At 58.9% G+C, this 10,589-nt stretch overlaps 1 protein-coding gene across 1 annotated transcript; it reads right to left on the reverse strand.

Moving 5' to 3' along the window:
- Positions 1-3,488: 3,488 nt before the first annotated feature.
- Positions 3,489-6,126, reverse strand: DLX5 (distal-less homeobox 5). Its single transcript, XM_058817111.1, has 3 exons — positions 5,709-6,126; positions 4,330-4,514; positions 3,489-4,103 (listed from the first exon to the last, which is right to left on the reverse strand). The coding sequence occupies exons 1-3, from the start codon at positions 6,061-6,063 to the stop codon at positions 3,771-3,773; spliced, it is 873 nt and encodes a 290-aa protein (XP_058673094.1). The 5' UTR covers positions 6,064-6,126; the 3' UTR covers positions 3,489-3,770.
- Between the last annotated feature and the right edge of the window lie 4,463 nt (positions 6,127-10,589).

Consider the following 10,589-nt stretch of genomic DNA (forward strand, 5'->3'; position numbering starts at 1 on the left):
CTGAGGCTGACACAGCCTCTCCGGCAGCGCCGAGGGGCAGGCGGCTGCGGGAGAGGAGCGAGAAGCCGCCCCCAAGCTCTTCCTCGCCAAATGCCCGATCTGTCGCCGGTTCTGGCCGGGGCCGGCACTCTGGGCCCTCACCTGAAGGGGATGAAGGAGGTGAGGGAGCCATGAGTTTTACCCGCGGCTTTGAGGGTCGTGTCAGTGCTCTCACAGACAGCCGGGGCGTGTGTCGTGGCGGGATTTATCAGGTCTGTATTCCAGGCAGATAAACTATTGTTTATCATCCTCCCTGAATCGCATATAAATAGACACACCACGGAACAAAGAGAACTATTTAACTGATGCAACACAGATTCTCCCTAAAAAGAGAAAGAGAGGCTTAATGTAAACTTCGCGTTTCCTATTTTCACAGCTCTTATCTGACCTATAAAACAGGTTATTGAGTTACTGCAAGCAATCGCTTAAATGACTGAAAGCAAGAAGACGGGGTTCCCACACCCCACTCCCCCCGCCCCGATTTTCCTGAAGCAATAGATCTCCTTTCCTTAATCCACAACCGAAACACCTAAAGTCTGTCAGTCGCAAAATTGCGTGGCAGAAATCTTTAATTGATGCCACATGTGGGATGCACTCTGGGGACACAGCGCTGCCGACGGTGGAGCGGGCAGAGCGCGGAGGCCCGCGCAGGCAGCGCGGCCGCGGGGCAGCGAACGCCCGGGGGACACCCAGGGGAGTAAGAGGGCGACAGGAACGCCTGACAAGCGGGCTGCCCTGCGGCCGAGACAGGTTGGAGGGGGTGTTTTTCCTTTCCCCGGGAAGGCGCGGGAGGGGAACCGAGGCGCTCGGCGGCGAGACGGCAGTGCCCGGCAGGGTGGAGGCTGTGCCCGGCAGTGCCCGGCAGGATGGAGGCTGTGCCCGCGGGCGGTGCGGGAGATGCCCGGGCAGGAGCGGGGGCTCCGGCGGATGCGGGAAGGCGCTGCTCCCGCCGCCGTGCAGGGGTGGCGGGCACCGCGTGTGTCTGGCTGGGGGCGATGTAGGGGTGCGTCCCGGCCGGGGGCTGGCGCGGCCGGGGGTGGATATGTGGATGTGCTGCGCGTGTGAGAGCCCCAAGGGGGGCAGGCGGTGTCAGGAGCTCTCGATCTGGGGAAGCGGGGGCTGCAGGCTGCTCTGTGCGTGTGTGTGTGTGTCAGGCCCTGTGGCTCAGCCCTGGAGCCGCTCGGCACCCACAGGAATGTGGCTCCTCTCGGCTCCCCGAACTGCCCCGGCTCCACATGGAAGTGGCCGCCAGGAAAACAGAAGGGAGGGGAAGAGGGGGAGGGGCGGGGAAAGCCCCGAGCCAGCAATCCGCCGAGCCCAAACCCGGCATCAGACAAAGGACAGTTCATGCCATCCTTTCCCGGGGAAGCAGGGGGGGAGGCCTGGCCAAGCCGGGCTCCCTGCGGCCGCCGCCGGAGCCCAGGGGTGCGCCCAGGCGGGGAGAGGCGCCGGGCTGTGCCTGCCTGTGTGCGGGGACAGAGCGAACAGGAGCATCCGTCCCCTCGGCCCGGGGCTCTCCGGAGGGGCGGGCGGCCCTGAGCGTTCATCGAGGTCGGGGCCACGAGACGGGGAGCCCCGGCGAGGGCATTTCTTTCTTATCCTCTCCAGGGGAGGGATGCCAGGCTTTTCCCGACCTGCCCAACACCAACCCGCTCTGGGAGGAGGAGAAATTAAGCAGGGTGGGGGACCGTCATGGAAACCAAGCAGAGCTGACTCGGCTTGGAGTCAGCTTGGAGAGGCGAGCGATGCCTGGTCCAGCGGCCGCGGTGTGAATTCCCATTTGTACCCGGTGTGCTGCTTGCCTGCATTCCGCCTTCCCGGAGCTGTTCCTGCGCTGTCCGTCCGGGCCGTCCCGGCCTCGGCAGGTTACCGTAACCCAACAGCCCCCGGCAGCTCCTCAGAGAAAGGGGTGGGTGGACCCACCTGGGAAATTGACTTCCACCTCCTGTGTCCAAACCTTTCTGTAAAGGGAAGTGACCTCCGGGAGGGGAGAATTTCTCACTGCAGGTTGAATACTTGTCTAGAGGGAAATGAGGAAAAGAGCGGAAGAAAATGAAAGGGTCAAGTTTTAAAATTTTTTTTTTGCACAGGATGGAAGTGAGCAGAAGAGATGAAGCCGAGCTCTTCGTCAGCCCGAGAGTCACGGGAAGTCCCTGAAACCTTGAGAGTTAAAAGAGCAGGAGACAGTCCCCAGAAGGGCGGAAGAGATGGGGAGCGGCGGCCGCAGGGGTGGGCAGGGGTGGGCAGCAGCGCCCGCGGCACCCCCGCAGCCTCCCTGGCGTGCAGGGAGCGCAACCGAACAAACTGCTCTATTGTACTGCAAGACAATTACCAGCCCCCAAACCTGCTACACAACAGCAAACCGGGCTTCTTTCTCTGGGGAGAAAACTGCTCAAACCACACTCACACGCACAAAACATGGCAGGCAGGAGAGGAAGGAGAAAAAAGGAGGGGGAGGGCAGCGGGGAGGAAGAGTGGAGATAGGTAAGGGCGCCCCAGGGCAGGAGCGTGCCTTTTCAGGCCTCGCCTCCCTCCGTTCCAGCGCTCTCCCCGCCGGCCTCAGCTGCCAGAGGGGCATCTTTCATCTCGGGGATCCTTCCAGCGGCGCCTTTGGCACGTTCACTGCTGCCGCCGTACCCGCACGGCCGTGAGTTACCGCTGCCCCCGGGATGGGGGTCCCCGTGGGAACTGCATGGCCGCGGGATGGATTTCGGCTGGGAGAGAGAGAGAGAGCCCGTGCTCCGTGCGAGGGGTCCGCGCCTCGGGCAGCACTCCGGCCACGCCGTGCCCCAGCTCTGGGCAGCCCTTTGACGCACGGGTTTTTCCCTAAATCATGTAGAAATAAAACAAAAACAATAAAAGTACCTCCGAAACGTTCCTCCTTCAGTCGAAGCCGCCGCAGGCTTTTAGCAGGAGCGAGGGGAGCGGGGCCCTCATTTTATTCTTTTCTCATATTTAGTGGCTCCCTTTGACGGAAACGTAATTTGTATAATTAGCCGAGCGCGCACGGGCGACTGATGGGCTGTGGAGTGTGCAGCTCTCGACGCTAATTGCTCTCAGGAAAGGATTCAGGGCGGCTTAAGGCGAGAGATTCGCTTTCTCGCATGAGGATGGGCAGCTTTCCCTCCAGCCTACAGCGCTGTGCATGGGATGGACGCGGTCTTGCCAGAGCCCCTTTCCCAGCGGGGAGAGAGCGCCGCGGGTACCTGCAGGGGCCAGACCCCGCCGGACTGCGGGGGCACCGCACGGCACTGGAGCAGAACACGAACTCCCAGCTCCCGGCCTCTTTCCTCACTTTCTTTCTGAAAGCAAATCAGTATTATATTTTTTTCCCTCTTATTAATAGAAGAAGGGGTAATTTGGAAACATTTCTCTTGGTCGAAATAATTTTATTTTATTCAGAATATACAGTTTAATTCCTCTATCTACAATTATTTACAGGGTTAAAATAACATTGAAAAAAGTCTCTGGAAAAGTTGAGGTCATAGATTTCAAGGCACCAATGATAGTGTCCACAGCTGAGCCAAAAAACGTCCGTATTGTATAAAAAAGGGTTTCCTTTGAAATGCAATAAGTTACATGCACAAGCTTTACACATTTTAATTTTTTTGTTTGTTTCTTTTCCCTTTTAAAAATTCCCCATATGCATTCCTTTCGTTATTATTCCTTAACAGTAAAACACAGGAGTCCAAGGAGCAACAAAAAAATAATAAAATAATAATGGTCAGGCTCTAATAAATCGTCCCAGAGGCCAGCGCTAACGGGTGCTGTAGGGAGCCGTGGGGTTGGAGATGAGAGTTGATGGAGTTGGCAGCGGGGTACCAGGAAGTGGAGCTCTCCAGGTAGCTGGATGCAGGGGACGGGTTGGAGTTTGGAGGGTGAGCGTGTGCGTGGGCATGGTGGCTGAGGGAGCGGGACGAGCCCTGAGGTTCCCAAACCGCAGGTGACTGTGGAGAGTTGCAGGCCATGGGGTCGCTGGAGCTGGGGCTGTGCTCCGGAGGCATCTCCCCGTTTTTCATGATCTTCTTGATCTTGGATCTTTTATTCTGAAACCAGATTTTCACCTGGGAGCGGGGCGGGAGGAGAGGAGAGGAGAAGGGAGGAAAGGGGGAGTGGGGAGGGAAAGCGACACCATTAATGCCCGCCTGGCAAGCCGGTGCTCCGCGGCTGCGGCGCCCCGCCGCCCTCCCGCCCTCCGGGGCCCGATCCGGCCCTTCCCGCCGCGCCGGGGTGAGCCCGGGCTCTGGACCCGCCGGGCCGGGCCGGGCCGAGCCGAGCCGCTCCCGGTACCTGTGTTTGCGTGAGTCCCAGGGAGGCTGCCAGCTCGGCCCGCTCGGGCAGGGCGAGGTACTGGGTCTTCTGAAACCTCCTCTGCAACGCTGCCAGCTGAAAGCTGGAATAAATAGTCCGGGGTTTGCGCACTTTCTTTGGCTTGCCGTTCACCATCCGCACCTCGGGTTCCGCCACCTCCTTCTCTGCACGGGCGCAAGAGCGGGAGAGAGACGCACACTTGTTAAGTTCGGGACAGGCTCCGCTCCGCTCCGCGCCGCCGGGGCGGCATCCCGCCCGCGGGCCGGGCCGGGCTGGGCAGCGGCGCCGGCCCGACGGGCCCCTGCGGCTCCCCCCGGGGCTCCGGCAGCCGGGCGCGGCCCCACGCAGCCTCCCCGCGGTGAGACGGGGGGAACCCGCTCCTTCCACACCGGCCTCGGCCACCCCCGGCCCTCCTCCTCCTCCTCCGCCTCCCACGCCCGCCCCGGGCATCCTGCCGGGCGCGCAGCGCGGCGCGGGCGGGAGCGCAGGGCATGCGCGGCGGTGCGAGGATGGGGGGCCCTGCTGGGAGCAGCTCTGTCCGGAGCGAGGTCGGACCCAAGCACCGACCGCTTCCTCCGCACAGCCGCGCCAGCCCCTGCCGCCGCCGGCGTGTCCCCAAGCGCCGCCGCGACCGCACTCGTCCCAGCCAAGCCCCAGCCGCTTGGCTTTACCACGGACTTGTTTATTTTTTTTTTCCTCCCTGACCCCTTCTTCTTCTTTTTTTTTTTTTTCTTTTCTTTCTTTCTAGATCTTTTCTTTTCTTTTCTTTTCTTTTCTTTTCTTTTCTTTTCTTTTTTTCTTTCTTTCTTTTTTTTTTTTTTTTCCCTCCTACAGCAAGTTACAAAGAAGTAAAGCACTAAACCCGCGACGCTTTCTGGCGAAAAACGCTCCCGGCTTCGCAGCCCCACCACTGCTGGTCTCCCCCTCCCAGTCTCCTCCCCCGCCCCTCCAGCACAGAGGGAAGGAAACTTTCTTCAACACCGCGAACCTGAGTTTGAGACACGCAACAAGGCTCGGCTATTTTCTCCCTCTTCCTGCGGGGGGAAGGAGGAGGGAGGCAGCCGTGGGGGCCCGGGGGCAGCTGACAGAAGCGCTAAAGCGCTAGTCCTACAATTTGTAGTTTAGCTCATGCGAGCTGGTCAAAAAAAGTAGACGAGTAAACCAGTTCTCCACTTTTTTTTCCATTCCCAATTCTCTTCCCCCCCCCCCCCATTTATTTATTTATTTTCAGTTTCCCTTCTGGCTCAGGGAAAGCCGCATCCCCGCGCTCCGCGGGTCAGGGATCCGCCGGGGCGCGCTCCCCCAGCCTCCCCAAAGCCGCGGGATGGTCGCGCACACCCCGGGTCCCCGGCCCTCACCTGGCTGGCTGGCGGAGCTCTGGACGCGGTTGTAAGCGCCGCTGTACTGGTGGTAGGGGCTGGCGTAGCTGTAGTCTGCATAGGCTTTGGCAGGATAGTTCCCGGCAGACCCGTTCATGCCGTGGTACTGGTACTGGTAGGGGTTGAGCGCTTTGCCGTAGGAAGCCGAGGTAGGCGAGCAGTAGCCGTGCGGGGCTCCCCCCGCCGGGCTGTAGTAGTCGGAATCCGTGGCGGAGGACTCGGGTAAAGTGGGAGATTCCTGGGACGGGTGGTGCATGGCTGCAGCCGTCTGGAAAGGAGCTTGGAAGTCGCCGGATCTGATGTTGGGGACCCTTCTGTCAAATACTCCTGTCATAGCTCGGGGCCGGCGGCGGGCAGGGGCTGGCGGCGGGGCTGCTCGGCTCTAAGCAGACATGTCTGGGGGAGGAGGCTGCGGCGCGGTGTCTGTCTCCGGCAGACTGCTGGCTGGGGCGCAGCATAGGCTTGGTTAAATCCTTAATTGCGCTCTTACGCACAGCAGGGTGGATCGGGTTCCATTGGCCAGAGCAATCGGGAGCAGCGACACCCTAACTCGTCCAACTAGTTTAGCACAACAAAGCTTCGGCTTAAAAAAAAAAAAAAAAAAAAAAAAAAAAAAGAGAGAGAGAGAGAGAGAGGGGAAAAAAGGAGGAAAAAAAAGTCCCATTCAACCTCTTTTTAAAGTGAATACCAACAGCAATCTCCGAGTCGGAGCGCCGTGATTGGGAGGTTTCCGGCTCCCCCCACCCCTGTAGCCGGCGAGGGGGCTCGGCCAGCCCGCAGCCCGGTGCCCCCGCACTCCGCCCGCAGCGCCCCAGGGGAGGCTGCAGCCACGCCGTTCGGATTTGCCGTCCGGTCCCCCTTAGCTACGCTGATGGCTTGGGAACACCGCACCGGGCGCTCCTGGCTCCAACTCGATTTCTGATCTGGTGACAATAACCATTAGCGTCTGGCCGCGCTGCTTCCCTCGGACCGTCCTTCTTTCCCGGGGAAACGTCCGGGACCTCCGCGCTAAACACAGCAAACCCCATTACCCCCGAGTACCTTGAATTTTAGTTACATCATTTCCTGCATTTCCAAGACCCCGGCACGGCCCGGAGCCAGCGGGAGACTCCCGGCATAATGCCCTGCGTGGGGTGTGGGGGAGCTGCCAGGGGCACCATCCGGCCTAGGGGCACCCACCTACCCCGGGATTTCGCGAAACACAGCCTGCCCGTGGCACGATGCCCTTGGCTGGAGACCCCCGACCCTCTCGCCAGCTCTGGAGCCCCTCAAGGCTGGCTTGTGACCGCTCGGCCCCAAGGACGTGCTCTCCTGCAGCCCCCGAGACGATGCTCACCGTCTGGTCCGCCTCCGGCCCAGGGTGGTCAAAGCCCCTCACGAAGGGAGCTCAAATCCCCCTCACGCGTGGGCAGGATCTCTGTGAGGCCGTCGTGGGGCTTCTCCATCGGAGGCTGTGCAAGAGCCCGCTTTCCTGGTGACAGCCCCAGAACTGCGGCCGGCGCTGTGCGGGGGAATCGTCCCCACAGCCCCCGGGCCCGCAGCTCCCTCCTTCACCTGCACCCGTCCTCCCGCACCCATCTGTGCTCCCAGGTGTCCGCAGAGCGCTTCATGTCCGGGCCGGGCAGAGCCACGGGCTGCTGATGCCCGTCCCTGCTGATTTTACAGCAGTGTTGCAAAAAAAAAAAGGATCAAATTTTACTAGACACTAAGGAAAACAAATAAAAGGCTGTTTTCAGTGACCTGGAGTTGTAGATTTTTCTGAAGTTGTTTACTCTCCAGATTTAGCCTGTTTGCTCACCGAAGATCTCCCAGCCAGCTGAGTAACACTTGTAACACAACCGTGCATGTTGTACTTGAACTTATTGTTTGCTTTGGAAATGTCCACAGCTCATATAAAATCACATTAAACAAATCCCTAAGCATTTCATTACATGATTCACTTACTTAAATCCATTGGAAATATCGCTCCCCCCCTCTATTTCTTCCCTTTCCCCCCCCCCATTTTTTTTTTATTGTAAAGAGAGGACTCAGAGAGGGATATATGTTTATGACTGGGGAAGGGGAGAGTAAGTTTATTAAAGCTCCCAGTTTGCATCCAGCTGGAAGGGACGATAGAGGTTTTAAGACGAAGAGGGGGAGAGGGGGAGGAAAGCCCATTTGTGTCATAAATTCCAGGGCACTGCACTTCAACACGTTCGGGCAGGAAGGTGCCGTTTTAGGGGAGAGAACAGGAGAGGAGCTGGGCGCCGGTCTCGCACCCAGCCCCGGCAGCGCTGGAGCCGCGGCGGGTCCCGGCCAAGTCGTCCCGACAGCTCACCGGGGAAATCTGCACCTCTGCAGCAGAGAAAGTTTCCTCTTGTTTTATTCAGTAGCAGGGCAGGGGACAAAAACAAACAAACAAACAAAAAGCTTCGATATTAATAGGGAAAAAAAGGCAGGAGCCCAACAGAGCCAACCGCAAACCCCCCAAGCTGATTTTTTTTCTGAAGGCATCCGCCGCCGTTGCAGTCCGTGCGAGGATTACCGGGCTGAGGGCGCACAAATCCGCCAGTTTGCGGGTTTCCTGCCCCCCGTCCTTCCCAGCCCGAACCCGATTTTCTTGCCTTTCTGCTGTTTTCCCCCAGCGGTTTTTATTTAACACATCCGGTGGGAGCGGGCGGTTCGGAGGGAGCCGGAGTCTGTTTTCCATTTCACAATATGGTCATTGTTTACCGGCACATGCCCGCCGCGCCGCCGGAGCGGCTGCCCGGGGCCCCGCGGCCCGTTCGGGCCCGAGCCCCGCTGACCCCCGGGGGAGCTGGGCGCTGTGTCCGTGTGTCCCGCGGCCGCCGTGTCCGTGTGTCCCACCGCCGCCGTGTCCGTGTGTCCCACCGCCGCCGTGTCCGTGTGTCCCACCGCCGCCGTGTCCGTGTGTCCCGCGGCCGCTGTGCGGAGGCGCGCGGGCCGTGCCCGTGGCAAGAGCGCCGCTCGGTGGCCGCGGGGCCGCAGCGCAGCCGCGCTACCTGCGCGCCCCCGCCCCCGCCGCCGCGCCGCCGCCGCCGCCCCCGCCGGGGCCAGACTGAGCGGCGGCGGCGGGCGCGGAGCCGGGCGGCCCCGCCAGCGCTGCACCCTCAGGGCACGGGGACCGGGGCGCGGGAGCCGCCGGGCCGGCGGCCGCGGCAGGACAACGCGGCGATTGTTCCCGCCCGCGCCTGGGAGCTGCCGCGGGGGCGGCGCTGGGGCCCCGGCCGAGCCCCGCGGCCGAGCGGGCGCTGAGCCCCGGCCGGTGCCCGGCGGCCGCCCCGCCCTACCCCGCTCCTGCGCGGGACTGTCCCCACCGGCTGAACCCTCCGCACCAACCCTCCACCCTCCGTCCCCTCCCGCTCCGCAGCGCTTTGTTTCCAGCCAACGAGAGAAATATTTCGGATGAGCCTCTCAGACTTTTGGATAAAATCTTGCAATTGTTCACAGAAAATCTTTCACTTTCTGGATAAAATATTCTCTCTTGGGCACCGAGTTTTTTGCTGGGAAACTTTATTTGCATGGAAATTGCTGGCAAAGAATGAAAGGAAATTTTTTCCCTTCCTTAAAAAAAAAAGCCCCAAACAGCCCTCCGCAGTGGAAACACAGATTAACTCTTGTTTTACAGCATCAGAAAATGGTGATTGCCATTCTACAACTTCGACAACTGAGGACCTTCCTCATCTTAGGCTTAGGACTTTACCTATGGGAGTGTTTTCAGAATGAAGAGGCAAAGTGACTGAAAGTCCTTGTATTCTCACCTAAGGCAAAAAAAGAAATTCCACTGCAAAAGTATTGAAATTTTCAATATGGGCAAAAGTTAGCAGGGATCCAGTGGTGACAGCTAGTGAACTGCCCAGAAAAATGTTCACGAGACAGTGAGAAAGGGAGAAATGCAGGAAAGGATTTTGGAAAGCAGCAATAGCAAGCAGAGAAGGATAATAAACTTGACAGAAAACTCAAGGAAGGTTTGACTTGCATCTAAGACTTTTTGCTCACATTTCAGTAGCTTTCTGAAGAGCCTCTGGCTTTGGGTACAGCTGTTCAGGGAGAGGAAAATGGGCATGTCTCCACGTAGGCACAACATGCTCTGCTTTGGGGAACTGAAGTCACTCCTAAAGGAAAGGATGCTTGTGCTCCTGTGAAGGTCACCATTTGTCTTGATGGAAGGATGCACATGTGAACTTGGGATCAAAGCCTGTGTGGTCCCTCAAACGCTGGTGCAGGCATTGTTTTAGTCCTCCATCCAAGAGGGTCATCCATCCAAAAGGATAATTTCCCATCCCTGGAACAGCCTCTTCTCTTCCAGTTTCTTATGGGTGCCCAAGAATCACTGGGCCTCAGGTTAATGAAGTGAACCTGTCACTTTGGCATTTCCATGGCTGATGGATTCCCTGCCAGGCTTGGCCACAGACTGGGCTCTGCTGGCCTCGCTTGTCCAGCCTGTAAATTGCACAGCACATAAAAACCATGACATGCAATGTTAGGAATTAGAATTTGCTTTTTAGGGCAGCCTGTGACTGTCTCTTTCAGTTGCCAAGGAGCTGACAGAAGAGTACACTTGCACCCTTTTCCCCCAGATTGCACCAGATGAGTGAAGAGTGGAGCTCGGGCTTCCTGTTAATGTCAGCTGTAGCAGGCTGAGACAGATGCGGGGGACAAAATGATGTTAAGAGATTCCTGCCTGCATCCCCCCTTCCCTCCTTTCTCAGGGCATGCCTTCCAGGGTTGCTGAGGGGTTGCTTCGCTGTTTCTTGATGCATCACAACCTTCCCAAGTCAGGGCATTGTCTCGCAGTCCCTGCTGAGTCATGGCCTGCTCCTCCAGAAAGAGAAATATTCAGTGAACTCGACCATTCCT

This window comes from Ammospiza caudacuta, chromosome 1 (genome assembly GCF_027887145.1).
Source record: "Ammospiza caudacuta isolate bAmmCau1 chromosome 1, bAmmCau1.pri, whole genome shotgun sequence".
In the NCBI taxonomy this organism is placed as follows: Eukaryota; Metazoa; Chordata; class Aves; order Passeriformes; family Passerellidae; genus Ammospiza; species Ammospiza caudacuta.

Coding starts and splice junctions, on each gene's coding strand:
- DLX5 (XM_058817111.1), bottom strand. CDS start 6,063: ATGACAGGAGTATTTGACAGAAGGGTCCCCAACATCAGATCCGGCGAC. Junction 4,515..5,708: donor GAGCTCCGCCAGCCAGCCAG/GTGAGGGCCGGG, acceptor GCGCCCGTGCAG/AGAAGGAGGTGGCGGAACCC. Junction 4,104..4,329: donor TGGGACTCACGCAAACACAG/GTACCGGGAGCG, acceptor CCCCGCTCCCAG/GTGAAAATCTGGTTTCAGAA.